At 51.6% G+C, this 16,068-nt stretch overlaps 1 protein-coding gene across 1 annotated transcript; it reads right to left on the minus strand.

The window, feature by feature from the left end:
• Positions 1 to 11,250: 11,250 nt before the first annotated feature.
• Positions 11,251 to 14,925, minus strand: LOC307029533 (uncharacterized protein). The gene is made up of 2 exons (XM_079665620.1): positions 14,802 to 14,925; positions 11,251 to 13,637 (listed from the first exon to the last, which is right to left on the minus strand). The coding sequence occupies exon 2, from the start codon at positions 13,552 to 13,554 to the stop codon at positions 11,293 to 11,295; it is 2,262 nt and encodes a 753-aa protein (XP_079521746.1). The 5' UTR covers positions 13,555 to 13,637; positions 14,802 to 14,925; the 3' UTR covers positions 11,251 to 11,292.
• Positions 14,926 to 16,068: the final 1,143 nt, after the last annotated feature.

Consider the following 16,068-nt stretch of genomic DNA (forward strand, 5'->3'; position numbering starts at 1 on the left):
CTTTTATCCATGTATTTTTTCTTTTAATGTTTATTTTATTAACTTTTCTTTTTAATGACTGATTTGAAATGCCATTTTCTTAATGTCATTTTTTGTAAAGCACTTTGAATTGCCTTGTGTTGAAAAGTACTATATACTGTAAATAAACTTGCCTTGCCTATGGTGAAACAGTCGATTGCACTCTCTGTTGCGAGAGGAGGCTAGCCGAAATTGGCTTCCCTTGGTGAAAAGAAATTGAGGGATTGACCAATCAGATGAGGCTCACGTCATGCCTCACAATACAATCAAATCGCATCAACTTCAGTTCGTACTGTAACTGTCATCACCGCCCTTAGAAAGTAGCAAGCAACTGAAGCAAGTGCAATTATGGAGGGTGGAGATTTGGAGTATTTCACCAAAAATAATTTTACTGAACTTCCGCGACAGCAGCAACTAAAAATGAAATCTGATGACAGGCCAATGCCCAAACTGGAGCTGTGTACAGAGAGGAAAAAAGGAGTGAATCGGACGTAAAACCTTAAATAATAAAGAGCAGATTTCTAACATTTGACATTTCATGTGGCCAGACTGGGTCAGTTTCGAGGGCTGAATTTTAATCCCAGTCCGCCCCTGCGTGCAGAGCAATACCCCAACCCATAGATCCGTGGGTGAATAACGTCAATCACCACAATATGATAATTATATTTGAATTTCTTATTTCATAGTTTCTCATTATTATTTTATTTTTTATTTTATTAATCTGTGTGAATCTGTGCTATCCTGTTTTTCACTCTTACCCTGTTGGTGTTTGAACTACTGAATTTCCCCACAGGGATTAATAAAGGTCCATCTTATCTTATCTTAATGTATAAGTTGATTTACTTCAATCAACTGTACTGTGTAAAAACACCCCAACAATATTACAAAAAATATACTGCATAAAGCAAACTATATACTTTATTTGATCTAAAATATTGATGTTTTTTCATTATAGTAGCCTGTGCAAACCATAACAAATAAGTGATTAAATGCTACAGTATTCAGCAAACACAACTGCAGAGCTGCAAACATTGCAAACAGAATAAGTTCTACAACACCCAGTTGTCTTTGTGTATTTGGGAATGAAGCGCCATCTCATGGTTAAATCCTGTAATTGAACAAATGGGGAAATTTGGCAACGCCCTCTAGCAATTTGGCAACATCCCCAGCCACTGGGATCTGCTGGGTTTTTGGTTGGGACACACCCATGTGAGTCCTATCTGGAGTGCTACATCTTCCGACTTCATCTTAAGATCTCAAACTGCAATTTATAAAAGAGGAGGGAAAAAGTCTAACATTGAAGATATAAAAAGTTCCAAGGAGGCAATTTTTTGTATATGCTCGCAGAGGCTTCTCCTGCATTACACTGTGAACATCAATACTTTAAACGTCTTTAGCTATGCGAACAACCCTTTGGCCAGGAGCTAAAAACAAGATTCCAGTTTCTATTATCTTCTCCGTCTGGCTCAACACACTCTCACTCCCTGAACGTCCAGGAGAGACGCTTGGTCAGGGTCCTATGGCGTGCAGTTGTGACGCGCCGAGTCTCCTTCAGTTTCATAAACGGACGCAAAGAGCTTTCAACTGATTGCAATGTATTCCCATCGGCGGCGGTATTTGACGCTCAGGGAAGCACCGCATCGGTCCATGTCGACACCATTTAAAGGCAATGTGAGCGTCCATTCCCATTGGATAACGGAGGATTTTACACCCGGAAGTAAGTATTCTCTTTACTGTCGATTGATTTTACAGTGATATCTGCACTACTCATCAACTCAAAAACACCAGATTATTCTTGTTAATTTCACAACATTGATTGGTTTAAATTGTGTACAATGCTTTTGTATTTTTCCCCTTCGATTCGGAGAAACTAATATTTTTTCGGAGTTTAGGATGGCAGAAGACACTACACTTCCCAGAATCCTCAGCTATCGTTTGGGACTACACCATGCGCTTTGCTCGACAAACCCCGTGATTAGTCCTCAAGCTCTGTGATTGGTTGACCTCCGACTGTATTCCATATAAAAAAAAAACGTTTCGTAAAAGATAAAATCATACTTTATTCAGCAGTACTTGCTTTACTCTTTGAAAGTCATCACATGAATGCATTGTAATAAATGGTTTGGCTGCATTCAATATTACACATCTGTTGTAGTTCTTTATTTATCTACAGAGATTGGGCCTCAGAATAGACCAGAAACTATTCTTTTACCGTTCTGTTTTAATTTCACAATAAAGTTAGTAGTAATAATTCGTTTTGATATTATTGTTTTTTTATTAACTACTAGAACTGAGGTTACCTACTGTAACCCCAGCTTCTATGAGTAAATGGCGTAGCCCTCTAAGGCTATCGCTATTAGGTAATCCCCCTGCGCCCCGCGCAGCACTGAAGCACTTGTAGTCCACGCCCACCCGCAAGGTGGGCCCCCCCTCGGGCCTCCTTCCGGTATAATAGGAAGGAGGCCCGGCAATCTGCTCTACAAAATAACTATTCTTCAGCTATTCGTAGAGCCAGTGGGGCCCAGCGCTTAGAGGGCTGCACCATTTACTCATAGAAGCTGGGGTTACAGTAGGTAACCTCAGTTCTATTTCGTATGGCTTCGCCCTCTAAAGCTATCGCTATTGGGTTAAGGGCGAAGCATGAGGTAGTCTGCGCCCCACTGGGTCCGCCCGGCACTAGAAGCACAGACACACCCACTCAATAACAACCCCATGCCTGTTGTGCCATGCGTAATGGCTCATCACCGTACCTGGAACATAGCAAAACATGCCTATCTTCCCGACGGGGTGAAGGCTGGGAACAATACATACCGGCCGCTGTGAGAAAGTAGAGACGAAGGTCCCACCTTGTCCAGCGATCATAGAGGGGGAACAGCAGCTCTCCGCGTATCAGACAGGTAGGAGAGTGCCCAGCTGGATCCCTGACGTCACTCACTCTGACCAGGCCCTCCGTACAAAGTGTGTCAGAGGAAAAAGGAAGGGGGCCGCCCTCCGCGTGCCGAGAGGCCGGAGAGAGGCGCACGGCTGGATCCCTGACGTCACTCACTCCGACAGGATACCCAGTACAGGGTGCGTCCGAGAGGAATGGGAGACATCCCTCAAATAAAAATGAATAAATGAACAGGGGGAAGACAAAGATGCAGCAGTGCAAATATCTTCCACTGACATTCCTCCGTGCAACGCAGTGGAGGAGGAAATTCCTCTGGTGGAGTGCGCCTTGATATTCTCCGGGGGCTCCACCCCAGAGGAGACATATGCCTTGACACAGCCTCACACAGCCAGTGTGACAGCCGTTGTGCAGACAGAGGTTGCTCGATCGAGCGCTCTCTATAATGCAAAAACAGGCGCTGAGAACGGCGCCAGGCCGCCGTACGCGCCACATAGCAGGACGACAGCGCGCGCACCGGACAGAGGAGATGAGATGTGGCTTCTTCCTCCAATCTATGAGGCGGCGGGCAAAAACCCATCCAGGGTGATCACTCTTGACCTAAAGGAGCTTGTGATGATATTTGGCATAAAGGCTGGGTTAGGACGTAGCACAGCCGAACTGCCATCTCCTTGGATCCGGAGGCATGACGGGGCCACAGAGAGAGCAGACAAATCACTCACCCTTTTTGCTGATAGAGCCAAAAGTAATACTACTTTGGCTGATAACAGTTTAAAGGGAACCTGGTTTAAAGGTTCAAATGGGGCTTTGCTTAGTGTGCGTAACACCAAAGCCAAATCCCACTGATGCGCCAGTGCGCGTGATACCGGTCAGAGTCTTCGCACTCCTTGCAGAAAACGTTTCATCAGGGGGCGACTGAACAACGTCCCGGCTCTGAAACCCACGTGAAAAGATGATATGGCAGCCGCATATAGCTTGATTGTGCTGAACGCCAAATTCCTGTCCAACAACAGCTGGAGGAATGACAGCACGTGAGGCAGGGGGCACGTAATGGGGTCCAGGCTTCTTTCTACACACCAACGCTGGAACGCTGCCCACTTGGCTGTGTAGGACGCTCGGGTAGACGCGGCCCTGGCTCCTTGAATGGTGCGTACAACATCTTGAGAGAGACCCAACCTCTCTAAGTGTTCCCGTTCAGGGGCCATGCCCATAAGTGCTGGCCTATCAATGGGTGACTGTAGATCGCTCCCTCCACCTGCGAGAGAGCTTCTTCTTCTTTCGTGTATCGTCGTCATATGTCCAGCTCAGTGTCACAAAGCCACGCTCTCGTCTCTGGTCCCACTTGGAAGAGGCCAGCCTCTGAAGGAGTTTCACGGAATTTCCCAGGGCCTGCCTGACAGCGTACGCTGTAGGCATGGAAACCAGGAAGCGCCCGTGCGCTCCGGGGCAATTAGGATCACTGACAGCCGCTCCTCCTGCACTCGGTCCAGGAACCGGGCAATCAGCGGGACTGGTGGGAAAGCGTACAGCAGCCCCCTGGGCCATGGACGATGTGCGGACGCGTCCGACCCAGAGGGGGGTGGTCCCGCGCTGACAGGGAGAACCAGAGGGCGCCTTGCGCGTTCCTGCGTTCCCGCGTGCGGTGAACAGATCCACCTCCGCCCTCCCGCACCGGCTCCAAACCTGGGCGATCAGCTCGGGATGTAGGCTCCAATCCTCCTGGCGAGGACCTCCTCTGGACATGAGGTCTGCCCCTTTGTTCAAAGTCTCCTCATGTGAAGGAGACCCGGGGAATCACCACGTGATCTGCTGCCATCATCCCAAGCAGCCACATCACGGAGAGGGCTGTCACCACGCTGCGGGGTGTGACGCGTCGAAGGAGAGCTGTCAGCGTCTCCACTCTCTGCCGTGAGAGTCGCGCTCTCATGCGGGATGAGTTCAATTCCACACCCAGGTAAACAATACTCTGGGAGGGAAGAGGGCAGCTCTTTTTCCAGTTTATCACGAAACCCAGCTTTGACAGATGCGATATGAGCTGTACCGTCTGTAAAGCCACTTCCTCCCTGGAGCGAGCCATCAGAAGCAGGTCGTCAAGGTAAAACAGTACTCTCATCCCTCCTCTGTGTAGCGGCTGCAATGCCGTCTCTACACACTTTGAAAAGGTGTGCGAAGCCAGGGAATAACCGAACAGCAGACGGTTGTACTGGTACGATATTCCCTGGAATGAAAACCGCAGGAATTTCCTGTGTTGTGGGATGATGGGTACGTGGAAGTATGCATCCTTTAGGTCTATAGAGGTGAACCAGTCTCCCTGGTGAACACACTCTAGCACCTTTTTGACCGTCATCATGTGAAAAGGCCTTTTCATTATTGCCTCGTTGAAAGCTGACAGATCGAGGATGGGTCTCATTCCCCCCGTCTTATTCGGGATAAGAAATTAGCGGGACTATCCTGTATCCCGTTGAACTGTGTGGGGGGGAGGCGAACTGCAGGGTGTATCCTCTGCTGATCAGCCTGCTCATCCATCTGTCCATCAGACACACGCGCTGCCATTCCGAGAAACACTCTGAGAGCAGGCGCACATGCTCGAGATGTGTTGTGGTCGTCATAACGATGAGCCACGCCAGAGCCCTCGCCGCCGCTGCCCGTGAGGCAACCCAAGGTGGGCCTAGAGCGAAAGGGCTGCGCGGGGGCCTCCACACGCTGCGTTTCACTCCGACTCTCATCATGAGGCACGTACACGCTCAGAGGATGAGTGGAGGTGTGTGCAGTGACATCATCATGAGGCGTTACCACGGCGCTCATGGGCTTATTGTGACCGTGTGTAGGTGGCGTATCTCGGACAGAGGAATGCCGCGAGGTCTGTGGTTTAATAACCGAAAAGTTATAACCACCAGGCCTCTGCAGCGAACCCTGCTGCCTACTAATCAACAGATTGGAGGCAGCTGGCGTAGTTACCGTGCTCTGCAGTTTATTAACCGATAGATTAAAACTCGCAGGCTTTTGTAACGAACCCTGCTGGCTATTAACCGATAGGTGTGAAACACATTTGAAACTGATGACTGAGACAAAAGGTTGGGAAATAAGCTTTCTTTTTTATTTCCCTCACACTCCCCCCCAAACCGACAAGGCCGGCTCTGTTTCTTCGGCGGCTCTCGTGGAGCAGACGACGAACGGGAGTACCCCACTCCCTTTTGACCCCCCACTGTTGGGGGGGCGGAGGCGCGGGACGGTGCCCCTACCGCCGCTGACGGACGAGTCTGACGCCTCGGCTGCGGTTGCTGTGAGCGTCTCTCTGCCTGTCGCTGTGGCCGGGTTGGCCGCTGCTGCTGCCGCTGCCGCTGGTGCCGCTGCCGCTGGTGCCGCTGAGGCTTCGCCACCGGCTGGAGCCAGCCAACGTGCTGGCGGATATCATCTGCCTGCTCCGCTGCCGCCTTCATGGACTCCACCATGGCTAAAAACTGGGGTCCAAACAGCCCGTCCGGGCTGATCGGAGCGTCCAGCAAGACCTTCCTGGCCGGCTCTGTAACAGCCGCCTATTGCAGCCAGAGGTGGCGCTGGATCTGCGTCATCCACGCAGCGATCCTCGCCTGGGAGACAGCCACGGATGCGCACAGCGTGAGTGCCGTGCTGGCCGCCATGCCGATCTCCTCCGCCTCCTCCGGTGCCACGGTGGTGGAACGCTCCACCAGCGTAACCACCGAGTTGGCCAGCAGCGCGATGTTGTTAGCCGCCGCAGACGCCTGAAATGCACACTGGTGCGCCCGGTCAGCCTGGCGGGCGACATACTGGTCCCTGGGGGAGGCCAATGTAGGGCGCCGTCCGGTGATCAAGTTGGCCTGCCTAACCCCAAAGAACGCCGTCAAGCACAGCTCCAGAGCGGGGGTAGTTGGAAAACCCTCCTCCGTGAATCCCTCCACAGTGAAGGGAACAAAGGTGGCCACCGGAGCCCTCAGGGTCCTCGGGTTCGCCGCTGCCCCCTCTTGGTACCTCCTAATGGCGGGGAAGCGCGGCCAGATCGGGTCACTCCTGCCCGTCTGAACCCAGGAAAAAACTCCGGCCATGTCGTCCAGAGCCACCCTCTCCCGTCCTGGGGGAACGGGGAGACCTCTGCAGGCTGCCGCCTTGCCGATGATCTCCGGCAGCTCCAGCATGATGCCACCCAACGCCGGCAGCGCCGTGGCCACGGAGAAGGGGACCGTGTGCTCGGCCGCCAAATCCGTACCTCGCTCCGACCCCGTCTCCCCCGTTCGGCGAGCCATGGAGGGAGTCGCTGGGCAGGAGTCGTCCGACTCCTGCCCAGCACTCGGCTCCAAAGACATCTGGACGGGCCAATCGTCTTCCTCAGCCGCAGCAGCTAGAGCATCCGCCCTTCGCTTCCTGTCGGCTGATGGGAGACGGGCACAATGCGAACAAGCGACCTGCTGGCTGAGAGCCGCGTCCGCGTGCTCCGGCCCCAGGCAGGATTCGCATATCGAGTGTAGGTCATAGCTCATGATATAACCCTATTTAGGCGCAATGGATGTCCACTTGCGGGAGACGACAGACAGTGGTGCGGTTAGCCAAAGTGACAATGGATGTCCACTTGCGGGAGACGACAGACAGTGGTGCGGTTAGCCAAAGTGACAGACCTAATGTTAGACCAATTTACAGGCAATGGACGTCCACTCTCGGGAGAGAGACCTCCAGCATGTGTCCCTGACATGGAGACTCTGTTTATTTCACTCATCCAGGACAGAGACCGGGGAAATCTCCTCTCTGTGGCCCCTCCAAGACCCCCAAAGGACGGACCACAGACCTCCAGCATGTGTCCCTGACATGGGCACCTCCATAACCTTGCACACCGTGAGTCCCCGGACTCCCGGACTTAAGCACTCCCCCACGGACTAAACCCAGATGTTCACACCCTACAGAACTCCATGCCCCTGGTTAACCTAAAGGGGGTGGATTTTGCGGTGCTTTACCGTCGGCACATCGGTATCCATATTCGGCCTTATTCACGGCACCACCACCCCTTCTGTGGAGGATATTCTCATGCTCCTGGTAACCCTTTAAATAGTCTGATACTGTCAGGGCTCATCACCGCACTTTACAAGCCATAAATAATGTTTAAATGGTCGGGGAAAGTGTTTTTAAACGTCTGGAAGAGAGTTGTAGCCTGTCATTTTGCAGGATATCATTTAACATGTAACCTCTCCTGGAAATGCACAGAATATGTCCATTTCCAGGAGAGGTTCCATGTTAAATTATATCCTGCAAAATGACAGGCTATAAGCCAGGAAAAAGTGTTTGAAAGGCGGGGAAAAGTTGTTTAAAATAGTCGGAAAAGTGTTTTTAAACGTCTGGAAGAGAGTTGTTGCCTGTCATTTTGCAGGATATAATTTAACATGGAACCTCTCCTGGAAATGCGCAGAGTATGTCCATTTCCAGGAGAGGTTCCATGTTAAATTATATCCTGCAAAATGACAGGCTATAAGCCAGGAAAAAGTGTTTGAAAGGCGGGGAAAAGTTGTTTAAAATACTCTGATACCTCCAGGGCGCATCACCGCATTTTACAAGCCAGGGAAGGTGTCGGAATCCTGGGTAAACATTGTTTAAATAGTCTGACACCTGGCACTGTATTTGCCCCTGGGAGAGGTTCCATGTTAAATTATATCCTGCAAAATGACAGGCTATAAGCCAGGAAAAAGTGTTTGAAAGGCGGGGAAAAGTTGTTTAAAATACTCTGATACCTCCAGGGCGCATCACCGCATTTTACAAGCCAGGGAAGGTGTCGGAATCCTGGGTAAACATTGTTTAAATAGTCTGACACCTGGCACTGTATTTGCCCCTGGGAGAGGTTCCATGTTAAATTATATCCTGCAAAATGACAGGCTATAAGCCAGGAAAAAGTGTTTGAAAGGCGGGGAAAAGTTGTTTAAAATACTCTGATACCTCCAGGGCGCATCACCGCATTTTACAAGCCAGGGAAGGTGTCGGAATCCTGGGTAAACATTGTTTAAATAGTCTGACACCTGGCACTGTATTTGCCCCTGGGAGAGGTTCCATGTTAAATTATATCCTGCAAAATGACAGGCTATAAGCCAGGAAAAAGTGTTTGAAAGGCGGGGAAAAGTTGTTTAAAATACTCTGATACCTCCAGGGCGCATCACCGCATTTTACAAGCCAGGGAAGGTGTCGGAATCCTGGGTAAACATTGTTTAAATAGTCTGACACCTGGCACTGTATTTGCCCCTGGGAAACTTCAAGGTTATATTCATGTTTTATTATTTATTTAATAATCACATGATTTTTACAAAAACAGTATACACAGTATACATATATACAATAATAATAATAATAATAATATAACAATATACATAATAAAAACATGAAAAGTGGTGAAAATGAGAAAATGTATCCGAAAATAGTGCCTCCTAATGCGGGCATGTGGACAGTAGCCACAGACTCACAGGCACACACACACATGCAGAGATCCAGGGGGCGGAGCACATGGCTTTTTTTACCCAGAAATAAGTCTATGAGAGGCGGGGAGACTCAGAGGACAGGCTGCGTCACCTCACTTTGTAACCCAGGAAAAGAGCAGGAATTCTGGCTGCGTGAGTGTTAAAAGTGCATTCATCTGTGTTAATCCGACAGCCGCAGAGGTGCTGACGCAAAGCAGGCGGAACAAATTGATTATTTGAACCAGGAATAAATGTTTGCAAGGCGGGGAAAGTGTTCCTGCAGCCCCTCCATAACGGTAATAATGATTAGAAATGATTTCCAGGGCAGAAAGCGTTTTTTAAATGTGGAAAAAAATATGTTAAACTGTTTAAAAAGCACAAAGTGATTTGAGTGCAGTTCTCATGTGTCCCCACAGGAGGGCGCGTCGTCCCAGGGAGCACAGTACATGGTGACAAGGTACGATTTATACCCTAAAATAGCATGCTAAGTGTGGGTGGATTAGTTTCAAAGCATGCACACTCTGCTCGTGTCAGACTTCCATCAAATAGACCGGGGAAAACACCTCTCATTAGCCCCTCAAAGACCACCAAAGGACGGACTAAGCAGCTCCAGCACGGCTCCCTCACATGGAGCTCAGGTTATTTCATACCTCCAGGAGAGGGACCGGGAAAACCACCTCTCTGTAGCCCCTGACAGAGCCCCAAAGGACGGACTAAGGACCTCCGGCAACAGTGGCACTTCCATAACCTCGTGCACCGTGAGACCCCGGGCCCCCGGACTTAAGCACTCCCCCACGGACTAAACCCAGATGTTCACACCCTGCAGAATCTCATGCCCCTGGTCACCTTTAAGGGGGGGTGGATTTTGCGGTGCTTTACCGTCCGAACACAAGCATCAATATTCGTCCTCCTTCACAGCAGCAGCAGCAGCAGCAGCAGCAGCAGCAGCAGCAGCAGCAGCAGCAGCAGCACCTGCCCTGCTGCACTTCCATAACCTCGTGCACCGTGAGACCCCGGGCCCCCGGACTTAAGCACTCCCCCACGGACTAAACCCAGATGTTCACACCCTGCAGAATCTCATGCCCCTGGTCACCTTTAAGGGGGGGTGGATTTTGCGGTGCTTTACCGTCCGAACACAAGCATCAATATTCGTCCTCCTTCACAGCAGCAGCAGCAGCAGCAGCAGCAGCAGCAGCAGCAGCAGCAGCACCTGCCCTGCTGGAGGTTCACACTTTAACTTATTTGTATTCGTTTTTTTTTGTTCCCCTCCTCTGCCTTACACATCCTCCCACGCTCGAGCACTCCTCACTCGGACTAAACCCCTCCATGCACACCGCCAGAACCAGAACCTCACGCCCCTGGTGACCTTAAAGGTGTTTGTCTTTGTTTGTTTTTGTACTCCACATAGACAGGCAGGTGTTCAGCACCACGGACAGAGCGGGCCCGCTGCTGCTGCTGCTGGAAGGTGGAACACTTTGAGTCTTTTTATTTTCTCTTTTCTCCCTGCTCCTGCACACACCTTTTGTTACCCTCCTCTGCCTTACACATCCTCCCACGCTCGAGCACTCCTCACTCGGACTAAACCCAGATGTTCACACCCTACAGAACTTCATGCCCCTGGTTACCCTAAAGGGGTGGATTTTGCGGTGCTTTACCGTCCGCACATCGGCATACATATTCGGCCTTATTCATGACACTACCACCCCTTCTTTGGAGGATATTGCAGGATATAATTTAACATGGAACCTCTCCTGGAAATGCACAGAGTATGTCCATTTCCAGGAGAGGTTACATGTTAAATTATATCCTGCAAAATGACAGGCACTGTATTTGCCCCTGGGAACCTTCAAGGTTATACTAATGTTTTTTTTTTATTTTTTATTTAATTATCACACCAATTTTACAAAAACAGTATACAAAATAAACATAATAACAACATGATTAACAGGGGCCTTGGGGCCATATTAGCCGTCTAACTTGTACAGTGCACCGGGGAAAAAAGGTTGAGTCCACGGCCCCTTTCCCCTCATCAGGAGTACCAATCGGTCCTGAAGGAGAGGTATCGCTGCTCTCCGCCCCTGAATCCTCTTCGGAGGTAGCTGACGGTGGTAGACCTCCTTCTGATGATGATGCTGCTGCAGCTGCTGCCGCCGCCCTGAACATGGAGCGGATCTTCAATGCCTCCTTTATTCCAGGCGTATTCGCGTAGAACCGGTCTGCAGTGCTTACGTCGTGGCACATAAACCTAGCCAGAATCGACCTGCTTTCTGGATCTTGGTGATGCTTGATATTGTCAGCCAGGGCAGTGCGCAAGATGGTGAAGGTGACGGCTGTTTCTAGCCCAGCATCAGCCCAAGCCCTCTTCAAGTGAGCGTTCAGGTTCTTGGAAGCCTGCTTCCCCGATGTGAAAAGGAAGAATTCATTCTGAGGACCCGACAAGCCCTCTTTTATCCCCATCCACCGCATGACCCAGCTAAACTCCTTTATTGTAAGCACCAGCTGTGCTTCACCAAATGTCTTGGCAGTCTTGTGATCCTGCACGTGGATGATGTAGCCCTCAGCAGTGCCCCTTCTGTCCGCCTCAAAGACCTCCGTGTTGGTCATGTTTGCATACACACCCGGACGGTGGCCATACAGGAGGCTCCAATGGAGGGTTAGATAGCCATATAGCAGGTACTGGGTGATTGTGGTCGGATTGCTAGCCATCAGGTCAAGGAGATCAGGGATGCGCTTCTCAGCGGCCGCCATGGCGGCGAGAAGCTCCGCCTGGCTCGGCAGACGATCCAGCTTGTCCCTCTTCACCTTAAACTGGTGGAGAGTGACAGACTTTTTCAAATCGTTAATGTTGGCTTTCACCTCTCTGATGATGTGGGTCATATCAGACTGGGTGAGCCTGCACCCCCGGAGCTTTGATGCAGACAAGTACCTCAGGAAATGGTTCACAGTCTTCAGGAACAACAGCGATGTTGTGACTGTCCGGCCCGACTCTGAAATATACTTGCTCCAGCCACGGACCCTCTTTGTGTCTTTTAGAAACAGCCAGTCTGACAGCCGGTCAAAACCATGGGCCATGAATACTATGAAGTTCTTTATCCGGCTGACATTGGACATACAATTCTCTTTCCGTTTTACTGTCGGTGCAAGACCCTCACAATGACCTCTGTATGTCTGAATGTACGTCTCCATGCTTTTAGGCAACGTGATTTCACGCATGGTATTCCGCAGTCCCTTCCCAGTGCACCATTGATTTTGGGAAGAGGGCCAGTCCTTAGCCAGATTAGCTTTCAGCTTATTGGAGACAGACGCACGGGTCTTCTGGCATACAGGGGTCTCACTACAGGAGGCTTCTACGGACCGCATGACAGTCTGCATCGGGGTCTTGCTTCCGGAGGCTTCTGGGGACCGCATCACAGACTTGAGAGGGATCTCACTCGCAGAGGCTTCTATGGACCGCATGACAGTCTTCACTGGGGTCTCACTACCGGAGGCTTCTGGGGACCACATGACAGTCTTCACTGGGGTCTTGCTTCCGGAGGCTTCTGGGGACCGCATCACAGACTTGAGAGGGGTCTCTCTACCGGAGGCTTTGTTGGACCGCATGACAGTCTTCACCGGGGTCTTGCTTCCGGAGGCTTCTGGGGACCGCATGACAGTGTTCACCGGGGTCTCACTACCGGAGGCTTTGTCGGACCGCATGACAGTCTTCACCGGGGTCTTGCTTCCGGAGGCTTCTGGGGACCGCATCACAGACTTGAGGGGGGTCTCACTCGCAGAGGCTTCTATGGACCGCATGACAGTCTTCACCGGGGTCTTGAGAGGGGTATTGCTGCCGGAGGCTACTGAGTTCATGTCGGGGGTACTTGGGATTGCTACGCCCTTAAATCGTATACATTCTTCGTCTTCCTCAAGCAGAGCAGCAGTGGCATTCTGCTTCCTGGGTTTTAGACCCTGTTTTAGCCTGGAGCGCAGGGTCTTCACCTCATCAATGAGGGCATCCTTCTGAGCCCTCAATGCCACATTGTCCAGCCTCACCTGCATGCAGTCCTCTTCGTCACACTCGGTATGTGGGGAGAAGGGTGGAGGGTGCACCGGGTATTCCTCCTCATTGTCTATATCCAATGATGTAGCCATTCCAATGATGGGATTAGTCTCTCGGAGGTCATGGAGCAACTGCAGGGCCACACTATGCTTCAGCCTTGCCATGACCTGATGTGCCTCATCTCGGGAGAACTCAGGGTGGTCACGAGTTACATGACGGTGTAGTTTCCTCCCAGCATACGAACACCCTGTGATGGGACAGGGTTTGGTCCGAACATTTATTCTACCACTGGCCATTTTAAGAATGATGCCTCTTTCATCCAGGTTCCGCACTGCATGTTTGTGCTTAAGGTGCTTATTCAAAGCCAGATAGCGGAGGCTGCACACCGGGCATTCGGTCAACATCCTTCCAAAAACACACACAATGAATTATATTTAAATGGTTTTCTGTTTCTCCGTTTATATGCGTTAGCCAACTGCTGATTGCAACCATGGGTCCGATGCTTCAATGCAGGGAACACGGACCAAGGGGAGGACTTGGGTTACCACCTGGTTAAAATGGTCCCACCTCCGCACCAACGCGACTGGCGATGGGTCCGATACATTGATTGTTTTTTGTTTCATGGTTCTGCCACGAACTCACAAGACAGTTTTGGGTACAAAACGTGGGGGTAACAGTACCTCCGGGCGCTCCGTCCCGCTCCGGCTTTCGCCGCAGCGGGGGGAGGAGGCATTGAACCCCTCGCACCTGCCCCCGGAGGAGGCAGGGGAGTCAGGTACCCGGAGGCGCACGGTGGACGGCCAGGGCGAGACCGCCACACCGCACTGGAGTCAGAGTTCCGAGTTTTTCGAGCCAGGTCCCGGTGAAACGCAGTACGGAGCACCCGGCAGGAACCTCCAGCAGACCCCCCCGCGCGGTTCCCTCGTCCCTCGGAAGAGGCGGAGAGGTGGGTGTTTTTCATCTGCTGGCGGACTGCCGGGGAGAACGTGCTGCTCGGGAGCCAGGCTCAGAGTTAGTGGAAGTGAGAGCCCGTGCACCTGCCTTTTACAGCAGGCACGCGCTGGTATCGGGGTGGGGAGAGAAGGTAGATGCAGAGGCTGCAGAAACAGCCAGAGCCTTTCCCCTCTAACACACCCCTCATTTGGTTCATGAGCACTGGGCAGAGTCCCCTGTCAACTCTCCTTATATTCCTCCGGAGACCAGTTGGGAAATGGCAGCATCCCACTTCACCTGGTAGACCAATATCGTTAAATGAGCTCAGTAATGTACTGCACAACATCACATGGGTAAAATGAGCTATATCATGCACTGCAAAATCACATTTGGTTTATTTCCAAAAAGCCTGGAAAAAACACATATCCATCATGTCCTGTAAAATATCATTCTTTGTTTATGTCCGCTCCAGGATTACCCGTAGTTTGGATGAACCGACCGCCAAGCACCGGAAGCTGGACCCGGGGAGGAGGCCCTCCGATGGCGGGTCAAAGTTGATGATACCGCAGCTGGCTGGACACTAGCCGTAGAAGAACACCTGGGCGGGACCAGGCATGTCCCTCTTTGCAGACAAGCATATGTGCTCCCAGGAGCAGAGTCAATCACACAGTTTGGAGGAACCGACCGCCTAGCACCGGAAGCTGGACCCGGGGAGGAGGCCCTCCGATGGCGGGTCAAAGTTGATGATACCGCAGCTGGCTGGACACTAGCCGTAGAAAAACACCTGGGCGGGACCAGGCATGTCCCTCTTTGCAGACAAGCATATGTGCTCCCAGGAGCAGAGTCAATCACACAGTTTGGAGGAACCGACCGCCTAGCACCGGAAGCTGGACCCGGGGAGGAGGCCCTCCGATGGCGGGTCAAAGTTGATGATACCGCAGCTGGCTGGACACTAGCCGTAGAAGAACACCTGGGCGGGACCAGGCATGTCCCTCTTTGCAGACAAGCATATGTGCTCCCAGGAGCAGAGTCAATCACACAGTTTGGAGGAACCGACCGCCTAGCACCGGAAGCTGGACCCGGGGAGGAGGCCCTCCGATGGCGGGTCAAAGTTGATGATACCGCAGCTGGCTGGACACTAGCCGTAGAAGAACACCTGGGCGGGACCAGGCATGTCCCTCTTTGCAGACAAGCATATGTGCTCCCAGGAGCAGAGTCAATCACACAGTTTGGAGGAACCGACCGCCTAGCACCGGAAGCTGGACCCGGGGAGGAGGCCCTCCGATGGCGGGTCAAAGTTGATGATACCGCAGCTGGCTGGACACTAGCCGTAGAAGAACACCTGGGCGGGACCAGGCATGTCCCTCTTTGCAGACAAGCATATGTGCTCCCAGGAGCAGAGTCAAACCCGCAGTTTGGAAGAACCGACCGCCAGAGCACCGGCACGAAGCCGGGCCGGCGGAGGCCTTCCGATGGCGGGTCACGTTTGCCATTCGATCAATGTCTTTGCAGACAAGCATATATGTGGTTGTTACGCAGGATCAAATAGGTAGTTTGATGAAGTAGGGTCCTGTGCCCGGAGCAAGGCCAATTGCTGAATGCCGCAGCCGACTAAGGCCGCTATGCCACAGTGGAGGATGAGAGAAACAGGTGTTTGTTTTGCATTCCGCGGCAAAGAGGGGAGGTGGAACTTCCACCCCGCTACGGAACCTGTGGTGGGACCCCTGAGTCAGACGGTTCGTCTT

The sequence above is a fragment of the Notothenia rossii genome, assembly GCF_949606895.1.
Source record: "Notothenia rossii genome assembly, chromosome: 2".
Classification (NCBI taxonomy): domain Eukaryota; kingdom Metazoa; phylum Chordata; class Actinopteri; order Perciformes; family Nototheniidae; genus Notothenia; species Notothenia rossii.

Bases quoted from the DNA above. Each gene is read 5' to 3' on its own strand.
- LOC307029533 (XM_079665620.1), bottom strand. From the start codon at position 13,554: ATGGCAAGGCTGAAGCATAGTGTGGCCCTGCAGTTGCTCCATGACCTC.